At 49.0% G+C, this 25125-nt stretch overlaps 3 protein-coding genes across 7 annotated transcripts in view; 1 reads left to right on the top strand and 2 right to left on the bottom strand.

Moving 5' to 3' along the window:
* MAP3K13 (mitogen-activated protein kinase kinase kinase 13) overlaps positions 1-9523 on the top strand; it is a 68178-nt gene extending 58655 nt beyond the window's left edge. For both annotated transcript variants that reach the window (XM_065640269.1, XM_065640270.1), the window contains 4 exons: positions 518-1244; positions 2830-2900; positions 5084-5381; positions 6029-9523. In XM_065640269.1, the coding sequence (XP_065496341.1) occupies positions 518-1244; positions 2830-2900; positions 5084-5381; positions 6029-6130 (1198 nt within the window). In that variant the 3' untranslated portion in view covers positions 6131-9523. The remainder of the gene's footprint in view (positions 1-517; positions 1245-2829; positions 2901-5083; positions 5382-6028) is intronic.
* A 1166-nt stretch (positions 9524-10689) lies between these two features.
* On the bottom strand, positions 10690-12957 carry TMEM41A (transmembrane protein 41A). Of its 3 annotated transcripts, XM_065640312.1 has the most exons (5): positions 12806-12957; positions 12572-12725; positions 12290-12451; positions 11419-11557; positions 10690-11105 (listed from the first exon to the last, which is right to left on the bottom strand). In XM_065640312.1, exons 1-5 carry the CDS (start codon positions 12901-12903, stop codon positions 10885-10887), a joined length of 774 nt encoding a protein of 257 aa, XP_065496384.1. In that variant the 5' UTR covers positions 12904-12957; the 3' UTR covers positions 10690-10884. The 3 variants fall into 3 exon arrangements, with proteins under 3 accessions (XP_065496384.1, XP_065496383.1, XP_065496385.1); XM_065640311.1 differs by having other exon boundaries at positions 12290-12725; XM_065640313.1 differs by lacking the exon at positions 11419-11557 and having other exon boundaries at positions 10903-11105.
* A 259-nt stretch (positions 12958-13216) lies between these two features.
* LIPH (lipase H) lies at positions 13217-23215 on the bottom strand. Of its 2 annotated transcripts, XM_065639781.1 has the most exons (10): positions 23113-23215; positions 19597-19964; positions 18562-18670; positions 18385-18486; positions 18012-18101; positions 16979-17146; positions 16062-16157; positions 15385-15496; positions 13896-14069; positions 13217-13432 (listed from the first exon to the last, which is right to left on the bottom strand). In XM_065639781.1, exons 1-10 carry the CDS (start codon positions 23162-23164, stop codon positions 13348-13350), a joined length of 1356 nt encoding a protein of 451 aa, XP_065495853.1. In that variant the 5' UTR covers positions 23165-23215; the 3' UTR covers positions 13217-13347. The 2 variants fall into 2 exon arrangements, with proteins under 2 accessions (XP_065495853.1, XP_065495854.1); XM_065639782.1 differs by lacking the exon at positions 16979-17146.
* Between the last annotated feature and the right edge of the window lie 1910 nt (positions 23216-25125).

The following is a 25125-nucleotide window of genomic DNA, read 5'->3' as shown; positions in this document are numbered from 1 at the left end:
AAGTAAGATTTCTTTTTTTAAAGAGGAGCTGTCTATTTTATTCTTCCCTTTTCTGGGATTTCTGGGAGTTAGAGAGTCCTGATTAACAGTGAATAATCACTTCTGAATTAATATCCACATGTGCTTCTGAAGTGAGCAGGCTGATAACCATCGGCAGATTGGGACCCTATTGTGCTGAGCATTGTATATGCACACAGAGACGTGCCCTACACCAAGGTCTTACAAGGGAGCTATTTTGGGAGCAGAACAGCAAAATGAGAGTGGAAAAAGGAGACTGTGTGGCAGATATTGGAAAGAGCTGCAAGAAAGGAGCATAGAGCGTGATGGGCTGAACAGAAAGGGCATTGAGTGGAGAGGATCAAAGGAAACCAAATGCAGAAGTTAAACAGCGGAGGAGAGCCTGTAGATTTTTAGAAAGAAAATGTGCTTGAGGCTACAGCTGCCTCTTCAGCCCGGCTCCTGGCCGGTGTAATTTAGTTTGTGGTTAAATGTGTACCTTCTGCTCGCTGTCTCTCAGGCCAGATCTGCTCAAGTCAGAGGGCATACCCAGCGCGGAAGCAGCATCCAACGGCTCCCCAGTCTCAGGAAGTCCCAAAATGTCGACGCCGAGCAGCAAAACCCGCTACCGCAGCAAGCCCCGCCACCGCCGAGGGAACAGCAAAGGCAGCTACAATGATTTTGCAGGGATCTTGAAAAACCAGCCAGCGCAAGACGATGCACCCCCACCTCCACCTCCTAATCATTCTCATCACCCCGGTCTACCGCAGCAGCATCCCCATGGCCATCACTCGCGGCTCCATGCCCACGGACAAGATATCGCCAACTGCGCGAACAACTTACGGTACTTTGGCCCCGCAGCCGCGCTGCGGAGCCCCCTCAGTAACCACGCGCAAAGACGGATGTCGGGGTCCAGCCCCGATCTCATCTCCACCGCCATGGAAGCGGATTGCCGGCGGAGCCTGGAGAGCGAAGAGAGCAAAGCCGATCGTTGGGAGTGTTGCGAAACAGATCCGTACAATTCCTGCCTGCAGTGCAGGGAAGAAGACAGTGGTCAGGTGCAGATGTCGTCTGTTGAGACGGGGATGAGCCGTTCTCAGTCGCCAGCTCCTGCTTCCCTATACGAAAACGCGCAGTTCATCGAGAAGCTGGAGGAGGAGGCCTTCGGCACGGCAGCGGCCGCGCTCGGCTCTCCCCAGCACGGGGCTTCCGCAGTGCTGCCTTGCAAAGCAAGACCCCTTCAAAAGGTAAGGCCAAAGCACAGCGTTTTGGAAAAAAAAAAAAAACCAAAGTTTGCGCCTCTTTTCTCTCCCCATCAAAAGCAGCTGTGGATGCCCCATCCCTGGGAGCATTCAAGGCCAGGTTGGACGGGGCTTTGAGCAACCTGGTCCGGTGGAAGCCCCCGTGGCAGGGGATTTGAAACTAGATGATGTCTAAGGTCCCTTCCAACCCAAACTGTTCTATAATTCTGTCACGAGGTGATAGCATAGGCGAGTGTCTGGGTATAGGATGGTAGCAAAGCCAAGTTTCCCACACACGGAGCAGCAGAGTTACATGGATGGCTTTATTTTAGAGAGGTCATGCTTACCTGAACCTTGCTTTGTGATCTAGACATACTTCTCAAGTCAGTTTTATTGAGCAGTACTGTAGGCGTATTGGAACATACTGCTAACGATGAGGGTTGTCAGATGTGGTTTTGATAGGGCCTGGTTCTGTTACTTGCAATTTAGCCCGTTTTTGTTTGAGCTGAAACTTGGTCTCCTGAATTGTTGTTATTGAAACAGTCTCAAAACATTTTCAAGCCTTTCTCAAAACAAAGGAAGGGACAAATGCATTCTTCTGTTGTTTTTAAATATAATGTACCAGTTTTATTGAGATTCTGCACAGCTGCTGTTCCTCGGAACAGAAATTCAACATTTGCTGTGGTCTTGGAGACATGCCTTTTGCTGTGCCTGCCAGAAACCGTCCCCCTTGATTAAACGTCCTAGTTCTCATGTATTTTGTGAAGATGTTCCAAGAGTCAAAATGATGTTACGGCACAGCTGTACAGAAACAGCTTTTCTTCATTCCTCCTGCTTCTATCCAGGTGGTGAGAGAAGTAGGAACCGATCTGAGTAAAGTCAAAGGTCAGGAAAACTGCGCCTGGGTGGAAAAGTGAAGGTAAAGAGGATGAGTACCAGGCCAAGAGTGTGATTTGAGCCCAGGATGAAGGGAGGAGGAGGAGGAGGAGAACCTCGTATTACAAGGGGATGGGATGAGATAGAGGCTGAGTCTGAACCAGGGGTTGGCAGGTGGGATAGGATAGAAGGAGGCTGTAAAAAAACAGGAGTGGAGGAGTGGGTTTGGATGGGAAAAGGAGAATAAAGGGTTCTGTGCTTGCTGGGGTAGAGAATAGTTTTCCTAGTTGGTGAACCCCACCAGCAAAGGCTGTGTCATCCCCCATCCTGCTCTGGAGAAGAGAGTCGAAGTTGTGAAGCCAAGAGTGCCAGATCAGCTCAGTAATTTATGTGGATGTCAGCGTGATGCTAATTACTTGATTTGCTTCTGTAAAAATCCGGAACGCTATGTACTCAGCGCCTGCTAAAGTACTCCAGTGTATTTCAGTCAATCACTCCAAATTCCAAAATGGCAGCATTAAGACTGACTGAAATAATGTCCTGGTAAGAAGCTGTCTGACTCAGTTTTCACTGATATGCAGGTTATTTTCTTGTCTAGATTGCTGCAGCCCGTTGACACAGCGACTTTGTCCTGCAGGACCAAGGGGCAGCCACGTAGCTGCATGTTTTGCTCTTTCACAAACGTGACCCCATTCTTGTCCTTGTTTTCTGCCAGAGCGGCGATGACTCTTCGGAGGAGGAAGAGGGCGAAGTAGACAGTGAAGTGGAGTTTCCTCGTAGGCAAAGGTAAAAGATTAATTCACTCTGATCTCTCTTTGGTGGGGCAAAACGCAGGAGGAGAGCTGTCAGAGCAGCTGCACACCAGCTTTGAAACTGGAAGGTGCTGGCAGAAGAACAGGATTGCATTCAGTGCATCCCATCTGCCCTCAGTGATCCTGCACGTTCCCCCACGGTTTTCAGCCTGTTCTGAGATGTTTTCTCCAGCACAGCTTTTCTGCTGCAGGCTGTTGGTAGCACAACTTGATCACATTTGATAACATTATTCAGCCTATAAAAATAAGCCGCTGCATCTGTTTCACCAGAACCAGACTTACTGGATGTGGGACCCTTTGTGAAGTCTTTCAAATGTTGTTGTTTACCTGTTGCCGCACTGGGGCTGACCCCAGCGTCTTTGTGGTGGAATTCAAGTAGGATTAAAGAGCAAGATTAAAGAGAATTAACAACTCAAGAGAATTAAAGAGTAGAATTAGGTGACAACACAGCAGATCAAATTTGGTGGTGTTGGCTGTAAAATAAGAGACTCGAAGGAGTGTTCCTCCCTAAACATATGTCATAGCGAGCGTTACAGTCCTGTGCTCAGCAAAGAGATCTTGGAATTGGTGCCGTAGCTTGATGAAAGCAGCTGCTTGAAGTGTAGAAGTGAACCAGTGGGCAAAGAGATGAAGAGTTGTTAGGAAAGGAGCAGAAAAGAAAATAAAAGCTGCTCTGCCGTTGGATACATCCACAGTGCACCTGCGGCTTGAATCCTAAATGGCACCTTCATTGCCCCGGCTCAGAGACCGTGGCAGAATTTGAAAAGGCACTGAGAAGTGTGACAAGAATGGTTAGAGATGATTTCTGTAGGAGAAGAGATTAAATCCACGAGAAATCTTTTCTGGCAGGAGGAGAAGCAATACTGGAGGTGCATGAAATTGTGCGTTATGTGGAGAAAACAGACGAGGAATGATTCCTCGCATTTGTGTCAGGGACACCTAGTGAAGCAAACAAGGTGGGGGTGAAATGAACAAAAGGAAGTGCTGTTTCCGTCCAAAATGCTTTGAGACGTGGAACTCATTGTGAAGGTATGCTGTGGAAATCAAAACATAAGCAAGCCGTAAGCGTTAAATTTCTGGAGCGTAGATCCATCAGTGGTAGTTGAGCAGCGTTGCCAGGTTTGATCTGCAGCTCGGGAGTGTGATCTGCTGAACGCTGCAAACAAGAAGATCTGCAGGAGAAAGCAGGCGCTGTCTGCATGCCCTGTTCTTGTACTTTTCCCGAATGATTTCCTCCTGCTTAGGGCTGGAGACAGAACACTGGGCTAGATGAGTTTTCTGACTTATACGGTTCTTGGGTTATCATTGCTGCTGCTGTGATTTACTAACTTGGAAGACAAATTGCCTTTTCTGAATTCAATGTGATGACCTGTTGTGGGTCTCCCGGCATGTTCAGTATTTTGTACCATTACTGTAGAATCCTGGCATGAGGCGATTTCCACATTCAGGTAACTGTGAGCTTAACGTTTTGAGCGCACATACCTAAATTCTAGCCTGACTGTTGGGATCACTGCCAGGTGGTGCAGATATTCCCAGCTGAATTAGTTTGAACCCAAGCTTTCTTTGGAAAAGGACTGTTGAAGAAAAATATGCTCCATGAACATGGAGCAGACAAGACCGAATAAGAACAGATGAATCTAAAGATGCATATCTTGAACTAAATCATCGGAAAGGTGGTAGATTTCCGCAGCTCCAAGATGTGAAAGGCAGCCCGACGCTTGGCAGAGCTGTCTCTGCCAGCCTTGCAGAGCAGTTCTGACTCAGCTGGAGCCGTGTTCTTAGGGTGGGAAGAGGCTCTTGGAGGGTTGATGTAAAAAAGGGATGGGACCTGTTTTGCTCAGAGGCATCTTTGAAGGATGCAGCCCTTATTCCAGCTTGGAGAAGCAGCCAGGCAGGATTGCGTGCGCTGTGCCTGAGCAGACGCCAGCTAAAAGTACAGGTGCAAAAATCTGCTTTGCTGCAGAAAGGAAGAGGTTTGCTGGGGGAACCTGTGTGAGGACATAGCAGTCACTCCACATGCACTGCACTACTGATGTTGTGAGGGTTTTGATTATGACCAGTTGTAGCAGAGCAGCTGAACGCAGCACCACAGAAATTGCTTCTCCTCTGCAGTCAGAGGCACTGCGGTACCAACTGACCTTCTCTCCCGGTTTGCAGACCTCACCGCTGCATCAGTAGCTGCCAGTCCTACTCAACGTTCAGCTCGGAGAACTTCTCCGTGTCCGACGGAGAGGAGGGGAACACGAGCGACCATTCGAACAGCCCGGATGAGCTGGCCGCCAAGCTGGAAGATGAGCTGGCCGAGAAGCTGGAGGATATGCTGTCCCAGACTCCAGAGATCCCCATTGAAATCTCCACCCAGTCTGACGGGCTTTCAGACAAAGAGTGTGCTGTGCGGAGAGTCAAGACTCAGATGTCTCTGGGCAAGCTTTGTGCGGATGAACACAGCTGTGAGGTGAGTCGCAGGTTCGGCGATCCCCTCTTATGTTACGGAAAGGAATCCAAGGGCCAGAAAGTTGGCTGAGTGACTGGGAAATGCTGTGGTAGATGTACTATGGCAAAGCAGCTGCTTAAACACCCAGTCTTTCTCATTCCTGGCCAGATGAGTAGACGGGGGAAAGTAGCACAAAGCAAGCTGACTATAATTTGCTGGTCAAGATGAGCATGATATTGAGAGGTCATCAGATTTGCAGTTGCATTAAATGGGGTAAAAAATAGCACATAAAGTAGATAATGAAACAGAATGGATATGAAAACTTATCCCTTGGCAGCCTTGCTGGCAAAGCTAGAATGATTTTCTGCCTTCTGCTGTCTTTCAGTTGCTTGGGAGGGGTAGGGCAGAGCGTGCTGCACCATCTTCTCGTGACTCCATCAGTGTTTGGTAGTGCCCTGACCAGGCATTTTTCTGCTGTCCCCTCACTGAGAGGACACAAGTGACCTTTGGCAGGGTGACCGCATGCTGGTGCCGTCTCCTGTGCGCTGCCCATCTCTGCTTTTTGCTGGTAGTGACCTTTGCCTGCCCGCGGTTCCAGATTAGGATGGCGCGGTCGATCTGCTGCAGGGAACGTTGCTCACGTCTCCCCCTTTTCTTTTGCTTTGCAGAACCCAGCACAGTTTGGAGAATCAGACTGTGACTCTTCTGAAGGGGAGTGTTCTGATGCCACGGTCAGGAACAATAAGCCCTGCAGCTCTGCTACTTGGTAATACAGATCTCCCCCACAGCTTCCTGATACTGGCATTTTGATTTCCCTGAGGTTCCACTTCATTCCCCTTCATCACACTACAGGAAGAGAAGATGCTTCTCCTCCCCACCCCAGGAGTGATTTGCAATAACCCGAATCTCTGGAAGATGTCCAAATGAAATTAATTCTCTTTGAGCATTTCAATCAAGAATGGCAGGGATGTATTTTATTGAATAATCTAGTTACTGTAACATGGATATTTATTTTTTTGACATTTTAACACTTTTTACTGTAAAGAGTGGATTGTATTTATAAACACACAGACTTGTTGCAAAAAAAAAAAAAAAAAAAAGTTCAGAAAGCAAGCACATAACAGAGAAACATCCTGGGAGTCCTGCCTGGACAGCTTCGTGTGCGAACGCGGAGGATTCTCTTGCTGCTTTCGCAGGGGACCAGGCCTCGTGGCCCTGAAGATTGGAGAACGGATCAAGAACACTAGACCACTCAGTCTTAGCAAATGAGGAAGCATAAAAAGACCTTACTGTAGGGTAACCTGTGAACAAAGCGTATTCAGTAGAACCAGCTGGGTCATTTTTAATCAGAAGGTGGACATGTTCCTGGAGAGAACTGGTACCGAGGTGCTAACATCCAGGGTCTTCTGAGTCAATACATCCCCAGGAATGTAATAGTGGGTTTTATTTTAAGGATTTTTAGTTTCTTTTTTTAATCAGCATTTTGTTGTGAGATCCTGCAAATGTATTCTAACCTCGTCCTCTCGAGAATTGGTATAAGAGCACTTGTTAACATCATCCTTGTTTCACTCGATCTCCAGTTGAGCAGGGAAACCTCTTTCAGACGCAGTGTGCCATTTCCCAGGTTACTTCCTCCTCTTACCTCCTGCTTCAGTCAGTCAAAGAAATCAATCAAGTCAGCGTTGGAAAAGCAAGAACCACGGAAAGCACGTTCTGCAGAGCCTGAGCGCTCTTCTGGGGAGGAAACTGGAGATGCCTGTACTGGATGTGGAGCAGCAGTCTCTCACCTACCACAGCACCGAAAACCAGCAGAGAGCTGTGAGGTGAGGGGGAAGACTGGGAGTCGTTGGCCTGGATAAGAGCATCAGCCCCACTCCGTCTCCTTATTCCCTGTGCATTCTCGAAGGCGTTAGCAGCTGCCTGCCCTTCGTGTCAGGCTTTGTGCAAAGCAGGTGGGTGGCTGCCGCACAGCCGTGTCTCGGGTGGACCCCGAGCCCGCTGCTCCTCCTTCGAGCCGAAACTCTGCAGGTGAAAGAGAGGACAGGACCGGTACGTGACAGGCCGAGGCATTGGCAGATGAGAAAAAGTTGTTTTCTGATAGAACTCATAGTGCCTTCCCTTCAAACGCTACTCTTCTAAATCAATATTTAAAGAGAACAAAGCGGTAGAGCACGTTTCCCCCGGCCCCACCCCTTAGTTGCGTCCCCCTGCGAGAGCTTTCCCTGTCCCTTCCCGGTGCGGAAGATGAACGGCAGGAATGGACCATGGACAGGTACTTCTGTTGCTTATTTTGTTTACATTTTATGTTAAAATATTGGTTTGAATTTAACTGTGGTAATTTATAGCCTCACGGCAAAATGAAGGAAAATGTCTTATACAGAGAGCAGTATTGTAATGAGTTAAATTATCCCATATTTTTAAATTTTTGTAGCTGGACTACACACAGATCTTAAGTTATGATGTTGTTTTATTATTTATTATCATTTCTGTAGATCAGAAGGTTGGCTTCACCGCTAGCGCAACTGTAATCTGTTTGTGTGATGTTCCCTTCTCCCTGCTCGCTGCGGGGTGGGAGCAGAGCTGGGCTCAGCCGCTGTCGGGAGTTGCTGCCTCTCATGATTTCCAAATTATACCGGGGCAGAGAACCTGTCAGGGCTGGTCCAAGAGGGGCGGATGCTGTCAGCCCCTGGGATATTCCTCGTGGTCCATGTTGCATTTGCTCGTGTTGCCGGTAGACCTGGCAGCCCCTGAGCTGGCGGGGAATGGTGATCAGAGAGCGAGTGGTTTTGGAATTGGTCACAAAGTGAATAAGCGTCACAAAATCCCCAGGCAAGAGCATCCAAAAGGACAAGTGGAGAGGAGGGCAGTTGCTCCGGGCAGCGGGTATGAGATCGGGGTGGCCAGCAGTGGGTCCGGGTGGTGGGTCACCCGTAGAGGACCAAACAGGCTCCTGGGGAGGGAGCAGCAACGCTCAGCTCTGGGCGGAGGTAGAATGGGAGTGAAGCTCTTTCCTGGCTTGTTTCTTGTTCCCTTGCTCTTCTCCTCTCTCATTTCTCCTCCCAGATGTTCTCTGTCTCTTGGCCAGGTGGCAGGGCCAGAGGTGGCTTTGCTGTCGTGGTGCGATGGGGTTTTGGGGTGGAAGAGGTGGTGCAGATGGTCCCTCAGGAGGCTGGAGGCCAGGGTGGGGGCATTTAGCTGTGAACTGTGTGCACCTAACATACACACACAAAGGGAAAAACCAAACTATTGCATAAAGAGAGGTCGAGAACTACCATCAAACGTCCCCCCCAGCAGAGGATGCTCAGGCCTGTCGGTCTCCGTGCAGGGACTTCAATCTGCCATGGTTCAGTCTCTAACAAAAAGATCCCAGAGGGGTTTTGGTAGCTGTGGTTTCTGCTTAGAGCGCCTCCACCACGTGGTGAAGCTCCTCTGGGCTTGCAGAGAAGCGTAGAAGCTTTGATGTGAGGGATTTTGGGACCCATGAGCCGATTCCTCCCCGTCCTTGCCCAGGGACACGCTGGCCCGTTCTGGAAAAGCAGAGCCGAACCCTCCCAGTTCCCTGCTGTCTAGTTTCTTTACGTGCCCGGGTCACTGCACTGTGGTGCTCCTCCTAACTGCTGCCTGCTCCGCAGCATCCGTCCGGGGATGCCCCCCTTGTCTAAACACATCCCCCATACCCGTGGAGATGTAATCCAGCCTCCCCCTGCACACGTCTCCTTCCCGGGATGGTTGCTGTCAGTTCCGCAGGGGGTTATATGGGCATTTTCCTTAGTGAAACCTCCCCAGAATTGCACAGATGTGATCTCCGTGTTGCTGCCCCGGCACCTCCACCACGGTTCCTTGCAGGGCACAGGGCTGAGAGGTGTAAATTCCTCCTGGCAGTAACACCGCGTTTGCAGGACAGCAGTAAACCGCGGGTTCCCTTTCCAGCATCCCGAGTACCCTGGTGCAGTTCTCGCGGCTGCTGACAGCTCCTGAACACTAGATTTTCTCCCAGAGCTGAATGTTGCCTTCCCCACCCCTCGTGTTAAGTAACCATTTCATCTTGGGCCCTGTCCAGTAGTGTTCATCTCTCTCCTCCCTGCTCTGTGGACTCCTGATACAAACTTGATTTTTTTTGTATTGAACAGTGTACAGTGATGGAAACAAGAATGACTATCAAAGCAAACAATGCATGGAATAAAAAGCCAGTGTACTTCAACGCTTCTCAGGCTGGTCTGGTGATCTGGGAATGGTTTCTCTTGTACTTTGGGATAATGTCACAAAGCCTTTTAATAACAAACACGATGTTAGCGAGCAGCTTGTTGTTACCTGTCTGTGAACACAGCTGAACTGGAGCTACTGGGAGCTCCAAGGAGCAGGACAGAGGCTCAGAGCACCAGGTGTCCCTGAGCCCTTGGCCTTTGCTCCTGTCACATGAGTGATTTTTGCAACGTGAGCTGGGGGATGGAATCTGCAACCACGACTTCTCATCCTGGGAACCTTGCTGTCCCACTCGGCTCCAAGGAAGGTGCTAAAATGGACAAAGCGTTCACTCTCTCAGCTTCTCAGGCACTCTGGGGTCTCCCATCTACCCCCTTCCACAGCGCAGAAGGTTTATTTTATCCTCCGAGTGGAGGTGAGTCTCACGGAGAGCAGAGCAAGGAGGTGCAAACACCAAAACCCCAGGAGGATAGTATCATTCCTGGGGGACTACTGTTCTCCAGCAACTGGGACAGAGCCTACCTGCTTCTTGGAAACCTTCTAGTTAGACGTGAGCAAATGTGTAGGTTTAAAGGTGCTTCTCAAGGACAAATCACCACGAGAAAGGCACATCCATTCCTTTTTTTTTTTTTCCCCCTTTAGTCTTTGTGGGGTATAGCCCAAAAATGCTAAAATGGGCAGGAGGAGGAGAGAGGAGGGCTTGCCTAGAGCTGGGAAATGCTGCTACAGGAGCGGGGGTGAAAAACACCCAAGGTGTTTGCTGTTGCAGCTCAACAATGTGCTGTGGAGTCCCCGCTGCCAAGGGCTGAGGCTGGGCAGAAAACCAGCCTGCTGCTGCAACCGTCACACCAGCGAGACGCAAAGCTGGGCTTACAAAGCTGGTCTTGGTGGGAAGTGTGGGAGCCTAAGGGAAGCCTGGGACTTGGGCTTGCAGGGAGTGTGGTGCTTGGCCCATGTTCAAGAGCTGGGAGGGACTAAGGGGTCCACATTTACCTTCTTCACAGAATGCTAATAATCCTGATTTTATTTTTTTTTTTTCTCCATTGCTGATGTATTTGCAGTGGGCTGGCGATACCCTCAGGTGCACGGGAGACACAGGCTGATTGAAAGGACACAGGCAAATGAATTGAAGTGTGCACAAAGCCCCTGTATAGCGCTTTCCGTGCAGATATAGGCACAGTTAAACATTCATTAAAAATACAAATCTTACACCTCCTCTTAGAAGAGAAGAACAATTAAAAACTGCAATTGTCCTTGGTCCACGATGGCACGGAGCATGCAGAATAAACCCACAGGAACACAGACCTGGGGCACCGAGCCATCACAAGCTCTTTTTGCCATTGAGTAACTGAGTCTGCTCGTCTCCATCCAGCTTCAGGTGCTTCTTGCTGTATTTCTTGATGAGGGCCCCTGGTATCAAAGCTGCCACAGCCATTGCAAGCAGCTTGAGCAGCGTGTCCCAGGAGAAAATGGCATCCAAAGAGGTGATTTGTGAAAGAATGGCTCCTGTCTGCACACAGATGAAATTATAAGGTGTAAGACCTGAAAGAAGCAGAGCAGAAAGAAGCCTGTCAGCATTCCTGCCCTGTGAAATTAGCTCAGCTCTGTCCTTGCCTAAGGCCAGACACAGGGGTTTGTGTTCTTAACAGAAAGAATAGGAGAATTTGTGATTCAAAACTTTACTGTATTGGTGACGCACACATATTTGCAAAATGCCTTGGGACCTCTGAGTATGAGAGTAGCATGAAGGCAAACGGTTAAATGGGGCAGTCACAGCTCTGCCTTCCCCACCCCAGACTGGTGAGGAGCAGAGACAATGTCACGCTGCCCCTCAGACAGTCTCCCCAGGCCTTACCGATGAGCACGGAGAAGAAGAACTGGGACACGGGGATGTTTAAAATGGGAGCTGAGAGATTCAGAAACCAGTTTGGCGTCATGGGGAACAGCCTCAGGAACAACAAGAAGAAAAATAAACAGCTCCTGTTCTCCTCTACCTGCCAAGAGAAACATTCTAAGTTATTTCTGCTCTTCAGACAGCGGTAACATCTGAATGTCCATGACACTAAAGTGAATTTAAGTTGCCTTCTAATGTGCCACAACATAACACCCCGAGTATCAAGTGCCAGGACCAGAAGAAACGGCCTCAAGTTGCGCCAGGGGAGGTTGAGGTTGGATCTGGGGAACAATTTCTTCCCCAAAGGGCTGTGGGGCATTGGAACAGGCTGCCCAGGGCAGTGCTGGAGTCACCATCCCTGGAGGGGTTGGACAGACGGACATGAGGGTCTCAGGGACATGGGGCAGTGCCAGGGCTGGGGGAACGGTTGGACTCGATGATCTAGATGGGCTTTTCCAACCAGAATAGCTCCGTGATCAGTCCAGAACTGATAAAAATTGGCCACTTTATATATGGGAGCCTAATGGTGAGCCAGCCCCTTCCATGCAAGCGGGACAAACGTGATCTAACTTGAAAGATGAGGAAGTCAACAGCAGAACCACCTCCAGCTATACGCAGCACAGGTATGTAATGGCAATTCTGGAGCACAGGGGCTTCCCAACAAACCCATTATTTTACTTTGGATTTTCCTTGGAGTCTGGGATTTTTCACACCCCCCCATTTGCAAACAGGCTTGCTCCCAGACTGTGTCAGAGAAGGCCCGCATCTGACCTGACGCATCCCCTGCGCCTATTCAGTTTTTGTACTAATTCGCCCCACACGGCAGCCTCACCTTGCCCTGCAGCAGAGCCACTTTCTCCGGAAAATAGTGGACGAGGAGCCGTTTCCCGAAGGCGCCGGACAGCAGGTAGCAGCAGGTGGCTCCCAGCGAGGCGAGAAGCGAGCAGAGCGCCAGCGCGGCCCAGGGCCCGAACAGCGCTCCGGCCAGCACGTTCTGCCGGGCACACACGCTCACAGCCCGGGGCACACACGGGGCGTCCCCAGCCCGGCCGCCCCCGCGGGGCACAGCCCGGAGGGCTCCGCACCGCTCCCCCCGCCCGCAGCCCGGCCGTACCAGCAGGCAGGAGCCGGGGATGGCGAAGCTCTGCTTGTAGAGGTAAGCGGCGCAGAAAAGGGCCAGCGCCGAGCCGCGGTGCTGCCGCTCGTAGTCCCGCAGCGCCTCGGCCAACTCCCGCAGCTCCTCCAGGTCCGACGGGAACCGCAGCGGCCTGAGGGGAAGGGGCGGGGGGGGGGGGATAAAAACACGCGGAGACACCCGGGGCGCCCACCCGCCTCGCCCCGCACCCACCTGCGCGCCTGCCCCGCGCTCAGCCGCGCCGACAGCAGCCACAGGCCGGCCGTGGCGGCCGCGAACACCAGCAGCAGCCCGGACACCCGCCGCCACATCCCGCGATCGCCCCGCAGCGACGGCCCCGCAGCGGCCGCCCCGCAGGCCCCGCCCCCTGCCGCCGCGCAGGCCCCGCCCCTGCCGCCGCGCCGGCCCCGCCCCTGCCGCCGCGCCGGCCCCGCCCCTGCCGCCGCGCAGGCGCAGAGTGGGGCCGGCGGGGAGGGCGGGAACGGCCGCTCCCCTCAGCACAAACCCGCCCCGCAGACGCACGCCGCCGTTGCTATCTTGTCATGTCATTTCATTTGCACACACCGCCGTTGTTATTTTGTCACTTCCGCACACCGCCGTTGTTATTATTTTGTCACTTCCACAGCCCCGTTTGTAAATCTCAGCCCCCACAAGAGGGTCCCGCCGCTCGGTCTCCGCGGAGGAGCTTTGAGGTGAGTCCCCACGGGCTGTGGGAACATCTGCCCCGGTCTGAAATAACAACGTGCGTTCGGGGCTCAGCTCCTGCGCCAGCATGGGATGGGCTTGAAGGTTTTTTTGGTGTTCTCCGTCAGGACGAGGTCGTACCTGCACAGCTGTGGTCTGTGTGAAAACAGTCGACACGAGCCAAAAGTGAAAAATTGGCCTCTTTTTTTTTGTATCGTCCCCCAAGTGAGTCTCCCAGCATGCTGGGGGCTTATGTGTTAATACAATAAACCACCTTCTCAAGATAACTGGCTTGAAGCGCACCTCCCTTTAGGTGCAGATACAGGCACGGCTAAACGTTCATTAAAAATACAAATCTTACACCTCCTCTTAGATGAGAAGAATGATCAAAAACTGCAATTGTCCTCGGTCCACGGTGGCACAGAACATGCAGAATAAGCCCACAGGAACACAGACCTGCGGCTTTTGCAAGGCAGCACAATTTATTCCCAAGGTAGGTGTGCAGGAATAATTAAATGTGAAATAAATGTAATTCTTCTGGACAAACTCAGCTAGGCCAGGCATCTGGAAGGTTAATTTACTTTGCAACAACAGAAATGATTTGTAAACCTCTGCTTACCGTTCTGGGTTTGTAAGTGACCGGAACCTCATTTGGAGAATCCGGAGTTTGAATTTTGGGCCAATGACAGATCCCGTGGAAAACGTCAAGGAGATTCTTTCTATGTTTTCAAAGTCCTGGTCAAATCCAATTAGCAAAGTGATTTGGTTGTACTGCTGAAAGGCTGCGGCTTCTCTAAAGATAAAGCAGACAAGGTGCCAGAGGGTCACCAAGGGAATTGCACTGGGTTTAATATATCCAGTATAATATTAGAAACGGTGCTGGGGGAGGAGGAGGCCTGAGCTTACGATCAGTTTGTGATTTACAGGAGATGGGTGTGGATTCGTGTCTCCAGGTGTGAACCTGCTCAGCCGCTTTTGCTCTCAGTTATTTGGGGTGGGAGTGGGGACACAGGTGTGATGCTGTTTGCTGTGGTCCCAAAACAGAGCCCTAACTGTGTTTGTAAAAATCTGTTTGTAACAGTGCTATACGGCTGAGGTAGCTCTGCAAATGGAAGACTGTAGCCTGAGAGTATTAATGCCCCTCACTAAATTTTTGATGGTTCCCTTCTGTTAAACGCGGAAGTGTCTGTGAAACAACACAGCGTTGACCAGAATTAACGGAGAGTAATCCAGCTTCTCAGGATAGGAAAAGAGCACCGGCTTGAAGACATGAAGCCTCGCAGGGTTGGTGTTTGACCTTGTCCCTTTTTGACAGAATGGCCAGTTCCACTTGGAGAAACGCACAAAAACTTTCCTGGTCTTGGTGCAAAATGCAGCAGAGCTGCCCGCAAGAATGCGGCGGCCACATGAGACATTATCTAGCTGGCTGTACGGCCGTAGTTTCAGGTTTCCCTGAGGAAGGTGAAGTGTGGAGATGAGACTGGAAGTGTCTCCCGGTTGCGACATTCCAAAAGCTTGGCCTGGTGTAGAAGTTTTGTGAGGCCTGACAAACAGGGCAAGTTTTAACCTGTCCGAGGTGTTGAGGAGGTATGTGTGTAACCATGCAGATATGGCTGGGAGAACGTGCAGTTAGAGACACTTGGGGAAAGCTAGTTGAGCGGGACTTGTTTGGCTGGAATGTGTTGAGATCAATTGGGAATTTGCATGTGCGCATAAACACCAGTCACTAATTTGCTTCTCCAAGTGGAATGAATTGGTTTGACCCAGGTTCATCCCAGTTGTTTTGTGCACCTGGAGCTGGAACACTCCTCTACAAAAGAGAAGAGGAGATGTGTTTTTCCTCCTGCTGCAGCAGAAGCCTGGGACAGCCGTGCTGGCTGAGATTGTCACTTTACCGTGACTTTTACCGTGACTGGGAAGGGCTTGGGCTGTCAGCTGGTGTGTGCTGGGGAGTCTGTGAAAACCACATAGAGCCAGGAAAGCCCAAAGGCACGTACGCTATCAAGCATCAGCAGGGAAATTCGAGGAGGGTATCTCGCCTCCTCCCAGATGCAGTTGTACAAAGCGATTCACTTACACTTACAGACCATCAGATGGGTAAGACTTACGGGTTAACTTTCGATTCTGCCTTATTCCCAGATTCATCAGCTAGTACAACACTGAAGGTGCCTCGCCTGGTGTCTTTGTTCCACGTAATAATATCCACAAAGTAGTGATAAACTGCGGTGAGAGAGAGAGCGCGGTTAGACTCTCCCATTTGCTTCTCCGAAACAACCCAATCCATTTAACTCTATATTTCTTTCTCCTTCCTGCTTGTAGAGGAAGAATCTTTGCAGAGATTTCTAAGCTCAGGCCGTAATCCCTGCCCATGGTGTAGCGTGTTGGTGATCATGAGGGTGAAAGCTTTTGTACCCGCTCATCTCCGAGCATGTCTCTGGCTCTCGTCGTTCCCACGCACCTCTTAATTGCACAAAAGGGTGGCGTGTTGTTTTGAAACACATTTAGGAACTACCCTTTTATGTTTCATTTGCATGTTCTCAACAAATTTCCTCGCACTGTGAGCAAGATGAGCCTGTTCTTGCACATCTGGAGGGAGCAGTTGGCTTTCACAGGCAGGTTTGCAGGTAAGGAAGGTAATGGCAAGACTGCAGATGGACACAATTCTATCGGGCTATTTTCTAAAACGCTGGCCGTGATGCCAACAGCAACTAACCACCTCTGCTCAGCTGTTGCTGGAGAAGGCAATACACAAAGAAAAATCGTCCCAGAAATCTTAGTCACTTACTGCAAAACGGCTCTTTGTCGGCTGTATCAAAAAACATACTTGTCACTGGATGGCTCTGTTGTGTTAAATAGCTTTTCCACTTATGGGCGTAATAACCTATAGATGACAGTTTGGAAATGAAAGAGAGTTACTGCACAGGTGTATAAGGAACTAAATTGCTGAAAATAACAAAGCAAGTGTTTAAGAAATAGTATGTTGCTTTCCAGCTGCAAGGTGTTACTGGGACACGTGCTCTCGTACTCTGTAGACTTATACAAGGGCTTAATTTTGCTTGTGTAACTAAAGCCAACCGAGTGTCTAAATACGGCTGGTTACTGTTCAGCACTTATTTTAAGATTGCTCTTTTTCCTTATCTGGTACCCATGGTCAAGCAGGATTTCATTTTGCAGTGCAGCATGAAAGGCATCCCCTCAGCTTTGCAAGTTCGTTTCTGCAAGTGTCAGGTTTTTTGGCATCAGCATTTCAGAAATGGCAGCCTGAAGCTGGGACACCTCTGTGGGTCAGTTACAAAAAAACCCAGAACACTCCTTGTTAGCTCCTCCCTGCCATCCTTTAGCAGTCAAGAGGGGTTTGTGGTGCTCAAGATTTCGTATAAAAGACTCTGTTTTAGCAAGAATATGCCCCCATCCCTCAAGCTCTGCAGCTAATGGACTTTAATTTGTTGTTTCTGCGACTTCAGTGTAAAGATCGCAAGCTGTGTTTTGGCTTTTCTAGTTCTGGATCCTCTCCATATGGAATTCTGTTCCAGGTCATAACGTGACATGACTGTACAAAGAGCAGGGAAATTTGTCGGGCATCTTTTTCCTGCAGCAGAGGCTCGTGCCTCTGCAGAAGCCAAGGAGAGACCATCCCAAAAACCTCAGTGGAAATAACTTCTCTGTATATTCAGGATATATTTACGCTCCCTGGATCCTCACCTAGGATGGGGCACGGCATCGGCCAGAAAGTCGCGCAGCTGGTACATTTGCCATTCCTGTAATTTCGGTAGGAGTCGCACGGGTACGCGGTGATATTGCAGCTCTGTTTCAGGGATGACATGAACAGGAAAACAGACCTCTGGTGGTCACATTTAAAATACTGCAACCCTTAATCGTACACAGGGAAGAAATATTGCGTTAGCAATCCTCATGCTGCAGGAAAACAGTATTAGTGCCCTAACAAAAAAAGGACACACAGTGGACAGTCACTGACCAGTCTGAACACAGCAGGTTGCACTGGGGAGCACTGGGCTGTGACAGAACATGGCCTTCTGTTTTGGCTTAAGAAACTCTTACTAATAAAATGAGTTGTTGCATGAGCAGCAAAACGAGTGAAGCCTCTTTTCCTATGGATTTTTGTTTCAGGCTGGTTCCTTATGTAGATTTTCTCGGGTCTGGCAAGGGTTGAGCTCACATTACTGCCTTCTGTGAGGTATCTTCTTCACCCAGCTTTCATAAAACCAGTTCTGCTGCTGGGCTGGAAAGGAAAAATCTGTCTTGCATTCCAGCCGAGGGCTCTACCTGTCAGACTGCACTGTCTGTGCCAAGAAAAGCTTGTTGGATTCGGCATAACCGCCAACCCCACGCTCATCTTGAACCTGTTTTCTGAACAGGTTCTTGCCATTGCTAGTCCTTGGGGGTTTGTGTGCGTTCTAAGTAATTAAAAAAATATATATATCCCACAGGTTTTCTAAATATAGGCACAAAATGAAGGCACAAATCTACCTGATGACTTTTTGCATGGAAAATTAATCCTAATTGCGTTTGTGACTCAAATGCCGGGCTGGTGTACATCAGCCAAACTCCTTTACGTCGGGTGCCGTGGCAGCGCTGGGAGGGGATTACCGCCACGGCTTCCCCACAGTATGGTTTTCCTGTATTTTCTGAGCAGCGACGAATTTTCTCTGGCCTTCTCTTTTCTGATTGGAAACGTTTTGTGGGTGTTTGTGCAATTCAGGGCAGAATTAATTACCAGAGAATATCGTCAGTGGGCAGCCAGGCTGGTCGGTCCCGCCGTTGGGGTAGAAGTCAATGTGGCCTAGAGCTTCTGTGTAACCCAGTCCTGACGAAAGGAAATATCAGCGGTGAGGGAATATTAAATTGGAAAATGCAGAAGAAGGAAACCTAAGAAACTAACTGGAAAAAATAATAGTTATTTAGCTCCAGGATGCCTGCCTGTGCAGGAATATTGATGTCATTCATCTATTTAGGCGGCAGGCCAAACGGTTGTGGCCCAGCTGAATCGTTTTAAGAATGGTATCAAATTCCTAAAATAAGCCTGTGTGTGTGAGGGGAGAAAACGCGGGTTTTTGTGTCACTGCCTGCAGGGGAGGAATGTCACGTACCGTCGGTGTCCGAGTGAATAACGTCAACAAACTGTGCGTCCGTGGGGTCCAGCCTCTCGCTGGGCGGCTTTCCCCGGTACAAGGGGCCTGCGGGGTCGAGGCCTGCAAGGCAAAACCAGGCATATGGCATCCTGCTCACGGTGAGGAGGAGGAGGGACGCACAGGGGAAGGGCTCACCTGTGATTCTGCCCAGAGTGCCGCCGAACATCTGCCCTACGAAGCCTGAGATGTGCGCTCCCAGGCTCACCCCGATCATGTGGAAGGAGGCGAGCAAGGCTCCAGCAACCTGAGATTGAACAAGGGCTTGTTGGTTGCAGATTTTAGGCACGTGAAAGGCATAAAAAATATCAGGAGGAGGAATGTAAATGCGTCTCCCTGCTCTTCCTGCGTTTTTTGCTCTGTGTAAATATTCCCCCTTTGATAGTTCCCCAGTACAACCAGCACCCAAGTTTGAGGCCATATCTGAGAGTGCTGTGATGAGAACAGTTCTGGCAATGGTTTTATTTTTGTGGGGCAGTGACTACAGATGTGGACAGGATCAAGTATTCATGGGGCCCGTGAGCACAACTCCAGTTGTCCCCTTGGAACAGGCTGCCCAGGGCAGTGGTGGAGTCACCATCCCTGGAGGGGTTGAACAGACGCGGAGATGAGGTTCTCAGGGACATGGGGCAGTGCCAGGACTGGGTTATGGTTGGACTCGATCTTAAAGGTCTTTTCCAACCAAAACGCTTCTATGATTCTATTCTATATGATTCCTGCAATGCATTAGCAGACACGACAATCCTGAAGATCCAGTGTCGTCATTGCCTGTGCAACAGCACAGAGCAGCTGCCAACTGTAGCTGATGCCCATAAACTGACTTTTGGACACCTGGAAAGTGGAAACAGTTTCTGCCTGTGAGAAAACATGTCTGTAGGGTTCTCTATCCAGAAGTTTAGAGACTTGGAGTGTGAAGTGAATACTGCAACAAAATACCCTTGTACCAAGTCAGAGGGTAGAATGTGGTTGGACTCGATGATCCTTGTGGGTCCCTTCCAACTCAGGACATTCTGTGATTCTATGGTACTGCAGTATAGCTGCACTTCCAAAAATTAATGTATTCCTTTCTAGGAATTTCTTTTCCCAGACATCCTGCTGTGTTTAAACACTTCCTTTGTGCCCTTTCCTGTCAGTACGTTAATGACTATATCACAGTGTGAACATTCAACTTACCAACATTTCATCCATAAGTTTCTTGAGAATCTCGGCAACTCTTTTGCAGTTTCTGGAAGCGTTACTGTAGATGAGAGTTGTTGCCCCCTGGTTCCAGTCCACAAGGATGACGTTCATGTCTTCTGCAGACAGCAGGAGCTGCACCAGGTCGGGGATCCAGACTGGGGGAGAGCCCGTGAGCCGGTATCCATGGATGATGAAGGTGGTTTTCTTCCTCACATCTAGATACTTGGAGGCTGTTGAACTGAGCTCTTCAGCGCAGTTTGGGTTCTGTCTGGTGTAGAGCAGCAGCTTCACTTTCAGGTCTGTCCCTATCAAAGCATTGCCGATGCTGAGAGCTGTGAATACGGGACATGTCTCCCCAGGATCTGAAAGAACACAGCGCAGCAATCCTGAGGTTAGCACCACGTGTCTGCTTTGACCTTCTCTGTCTGCCAGCCCTGCACAGGTACGTATGTTGTGAGCTGAGCTGGGGCTTCTCCTTTCCTCTCCATTGTGTTTATGACTGGAGCTACCCTGAAACAGAGGTTTTCTTGCCGTGTTGGAGCACAGACAGCAAGTAGCACCTTCTCAGAGCAGCATCTGCTGCAACAGCACAGTCCTGCTGCCACAAGCAGCTGGGAGGTGGATGGACTCTCAAAAAATGCCACTGCTGCGAGGAGGGTGTTAGAGACGGACAACTAGGATGGTTGCGGTATTGGGTTGGGAGCACACCCAGATGCTCTGGACAGGTTCCAGGGTAAAGAGAGATCCCCTGGGATCTTCTCTGTGAGAAGCTACAGAGGATCTTGCTGTTGCGAGGGGCGGCTCAGCGCTTCATTTGTATTTGCAGATGCAGCCCGCTATTTCAGACTGCGAAATGAGACACCCTTTGCATGAGATATGTCACTGATACTGCTTTATACACAGCTGGAGAGTAACTGGATTTTATGTAAGCGCTGCTTTATGGGAAGGTCTCTGCCATTGGCAAGCCTGGCTTAGTTCCTCGTTTTGCTAGCAGAACACTGGCTGAGCCTTCCAAGTCTCCAACAGGGAACGGAATAACTGTCCGCAGACACATATGGCTCATGAAGGCCCTCCCGGGTTTCATAGCCTCTCCCTGGCCCACAAGCCTCTACCCAAAATCCCTTTAATCTTATTTAAGAGCCTTGTGGCCCAGAGTGTCTCTCTCACGCCCACGCCCTGGGCTGCAATAATTGCTCAGGCTGCAGTTGCTGGAGAAATCTGCCTGGTCTGTGTTGCGTAAAGGCCTGTGCAGTAGGTAGAAGGGTTTAGAAAACCTGCAGCTGTAAGCTAATTGTGCTCTAGCAAACCTCCAGTATTTAATTTCTATTTTAATTTCTAAATGATGAAACTCTCTCAGTTTTTATGAGCAACTGTCCTTTTTTTCTTCCTGTGGAAACCAGGAGCATGAGAGTGATATAAATGCCATGTGCCCAGCACATAAAATAATCTGCTCAGTTGCCACAGTTCTACTAATTACTTTGTAGAAGCCCCGGGAGCTCCAGAAATAAAAGTTAATAGGCTAAAAGGATGTTGCAGTTAACTCCAACTGGATATTTTAAATTGCTGCCATAAATTCAGAAATAAATTTTAACATTTGAAATCCGTGGAGTCCTGCTTGTATAAAGCCCGTGGTAAAATACGAATAGCGGAACGGGAGCAGTGGAACATGAACCCTCAGCCAGGCCAGTGAACATCGGTTCTTGCTGTCACTTTGTTCTTACAGATGCTCCAGAGAAGCAGCAGCAGCAGCAGTTCTCCCGTGACGCTGCTCATGTGGAGATCTCAGAGTCACTAGCAGAGAAAAGGGATCATTTTTTGCTGATACACACCAGCATACACAGTGATACTTAACGACTGTCCTCCAGGTGCTACCGCAACAGAAAAATATACAATTATGTTTTATTTTTACTAATAACTAGAAATGGGTTTAGCTCTTGTAAATAGTATTGTTAATTGTCTTTACCACCACTGAAGCTGTAGTAATACAGACAGAAATGCCAGGTAATAATTCTATATGGTGCAAGATCGCACTGATTGCTTAATTTGTTTCTCTGTCTCTGGCATTGTGCTGAGACTTGCCCAGAGGAGACCATCTTTGTCGCAACAGCCCAGACTTTGTGGTAAAAAAGAGCTTTTAAAGAGCTGGTATCCTGGCTTTGCTCTTCTTTCTGCTGCACGCACTGGATCCCAATCCCACCCAAATGGCTGGAAGTGTCTTTGAAACGCCAATATGATTTCTCTGATGGGGCAAGAGGCTTAATGAGATTAATTCTGCAAGCAGATAAGTGAGGTGGAAACTCAACACCCTGGCACTGTACTTAACCCGTCTCCAATAGATCACTTCCCTCCCGGAAAGGTGAATAAATGAAAAATATATAGATTCTGAAGTTACATACTCCCCAGTGGGAGTGTTGTGGTCATGGGAATGGTCCCAGGCAGACTCTGGGGTATTTGCTGCAGTCGGTGCTACTTTAGTCCTGCCTTCCTCTGGTCTCCCTCATTCCTTTCTTGGAGATAGTGTCTGGAGGCTTCGTCTTCCTTCTGTCCTGGGTGTCTGTCCTATGGACTGGCAGGGTTTGCAATAGCGGCATTTGGGGGCTGTGATTTTGAGGCTGTCTGCGTGAATAGAGCAGTAATTTTTAAACTCTGCTGGTCTGTCCTCTTGCAAAGTGAAGCTGCTTGCCGGGGCTTTTTTCAGTGCATTTCAACAGGCTGGTCTTGTGCGTCCGTAACGAGTCTCCAGCTTTGAGCACACTTCACAGCGAATCTCGGTAGTGCTGGTGAAGATTCCCATCGCTTTCCCACAGAGAGCATGCCCTCCGCCTCTTAAACCGCTCCTCAGTCTCTCCCTGGGTTCCCTTGCTGCCTTCTCACACAATTCTCTTTTTCCACTTCTTATGAACACATTTCCTAAGCATATTGAACAAACTAAGCAAAACCTGACCCCAAGATTACTCTAGAGAACCTGATGAAATACAAGTTAGTATTTGTGAGAGTACTGTTTTGGTTTTTTAATCGTTTGTTTTCCCTACAAAGCAGAGAGCTATGACTTGACTTGCTCCCATGCGTGTGCTAATACAAGGCAATACATTTGTTTATTGTTACACAGGTTGATTCTTGATGGGGCTGTGAGGATATCAAATGAAGCTTATTGTTCATAAACAGTAATTCATCCTTCGCGTCTGTCCTACAAGACATTGCCGAAAAGAAATCATTCTTCTCTGAAGATTTCAAATTACATTTTTGGTGTCGATGGATAGTACTTTATATAAGAGAAATGTTTGCAAAGTGAGGAAAAGATAATAAAATTGACTTCTGGTTTTACATTTGGAACTCGTAGAGCTGACTGCATGTAACCAGTATAATTTGCTTTGCCAAAATAAATAATGCCAGTGAAAAACCCTGTGCGGTAACTATAATGCAGAGGGTAGATATATTAACGTTTCTGCAAAGCACAGAAAGCCTGTTATATTTGGCAAAAACGCTCAAAACAAATGGTTGATTTCTTACCTGTTTTCACCCCATACAAAAGGCAGATGAACACGACACACAGCCTCAGCATATGGACTTCCGCATGGAACTTCTACAGGTAAAATATTTCGAGGATCCCACAATTTCTTTGGCATGCGTCCACTCTGACAAGAGTTTGCTGTCTCCTTTCTGCTGGTAACAGCAGGTGTGGTGAGAGGAGGAAGTTACCAGCCAAGAAATGAAGACCAGTCTTTAGTTATACAACTCAAGCTGCTTCTTAAAAGGTGGGGCACCTTCTATTCTACCAGGTTTCCGTATTTTAAATATAGTTTGCCCTGGGGAATGACTAATCAAAGACACAAATTGTTTGGTATCACGCTGTAAGCAGCACTTTACACGTGTTGAAACTAAGGAAACGATTGCCCATTTGTCTTTTGCAGAGGATGTCAGAAGGCAGCAAAGAACCTGGGTGTCCCTGCAAGTCCGATATGCATCAGGGCAGGGCCAGCCCTTGTTTTCGCAGTGCCCTAATTTGGTAGAGTTCATGACGATCCGTTTCCCACATCTCTTCAGCAATGCTGAGCGCTGTGGCCCTGCATCCTTCTAACCTACGAGACCTCAGGCAGGAGGAGGACGCGCAAACACTATGTCGTGACAAAAAGAAGGTACCAGTTCGAGTCAGTCTGGAGCTGGAAGATCTAGTGGCAAAAGTGGAAAGGTGAGGGCAGTGGGGTGTTTGTAAAGGGGTGAGAGAGGGGAGGGGAAGAGGGAACAGGGATGGCTGTTATGTGGTAGCTTTGCCCAATGTTTTCTTAGCAGATTCTTCTAACATAGGCCAGGGAAAAGGAACACAAGGAGGATCAGAAGCACTTCATTAAGCACAGGCTGTTTTTTCCCTGTGGTGATCATCCAACGAGGAGCTGAACTATTACAGTTCCCAGCTGCACAGCTGTTTCTTTGCTCCATGCTGTACGTATTCAGCTTTTTGACTTCTGCTAATTCTTGGGTAAATCCTTAACTCTGTGTACGGCACCTTCTTGTTCAGACAAGTGCGTGCTGCCAGTCTGGTGCAGACGGGAGCGCACCCAACAACACACGTGATATTTTTTTCACAACCACTTTGAGCTCTCCATCCTCACGCAGCTCAGCAGCCACAGTCTCACAGGACATGTGCCGTGCTACGATTCCATTCGGTAACCACACAGGCAAAAGTTGGTTTGTGCTGTTCTGAAGAGGATAAACATTGAGAAAAGACACCAAAAAAACATCTGTGAAGTCTGGAAGCTGTAGGCTCCAGGAAAGTGCTTTTTCTGATGCGCTGGCAAAAGAAAAATCACTTGAAACATTGTTTTCCTTCCAGTTCCTTTCTCACCTCTACCAGTAATCTCAAACTCTGTCAAAATATTTTCTCCTTAGCAAGTTCTGCCAATGGTGCGAAGGAATCGGTCCAAGAGTGAAACAGGCGAGATGAGCAGAAGGCTTTTACCTATTGCAAAAGACATTTGAGAATCGGATAAAATGAGATAAAGAAATCAAGAGGGCCTTTCCTTTCTTCTTAGCATGAAAAGAGGTAACAATTTACCGCCTGAAGCTAAGGCCTACTTGTTTCTTTTCCTCGAATTTCTATTTCCCATCTGAGCCAGCTCATCCAAGCGGCATTTGGTTCAACAGGCGCTCCCAATCATCCCTCAAAAGATGATGATCCTGAGGAACCACCATTTGAGCATAAAATAGACTGTCTGTTTAGAGTACGGGTGTTGGCAAACGTAGCCAGGATGTCAGCACTGGAAACACTGCCACCATCAGACCCTGAGGTGAGCAGTTCAAATAACCACCGGTGTTTACAGGTTCCTTCCAGCTCTTGGAGCCTGCTGACCAATCTTTCACGCCCTGGCCACACACTCCGTAAAGATGGTAACAACCAACTTGCGGTTATTTGTTTTTTGCACACTGAACTCTAAGCACAGAACACACAGGAATACTTCTTGGGACACAAGCCTTCAGAGTCACAAATGATCCCATCGCGAGCTTTGAAATCAGTGAAAAACTTGA

Source organism: Caloenas nicobarica, chromosome 8 (assembly GCF_036013445.1).
Source record: "Caloenas nicobarica isolate bCalNic1 chromosome 8, bCalNic1.hap1, whole genome shotgun sequence".
Taxonomy (NCBI): domain Eukaryota; kingdom Metazoa; phylum Chordata; class Aves; order Columbiformes; family Columbidae; genus Caloenas; species Caloenas nicobarica.
The sequence above is the reverse complement of the archived record's forward strand: the minus strand, read 5'-3'. Positions and strand labels throughout refer to the sequence as shown.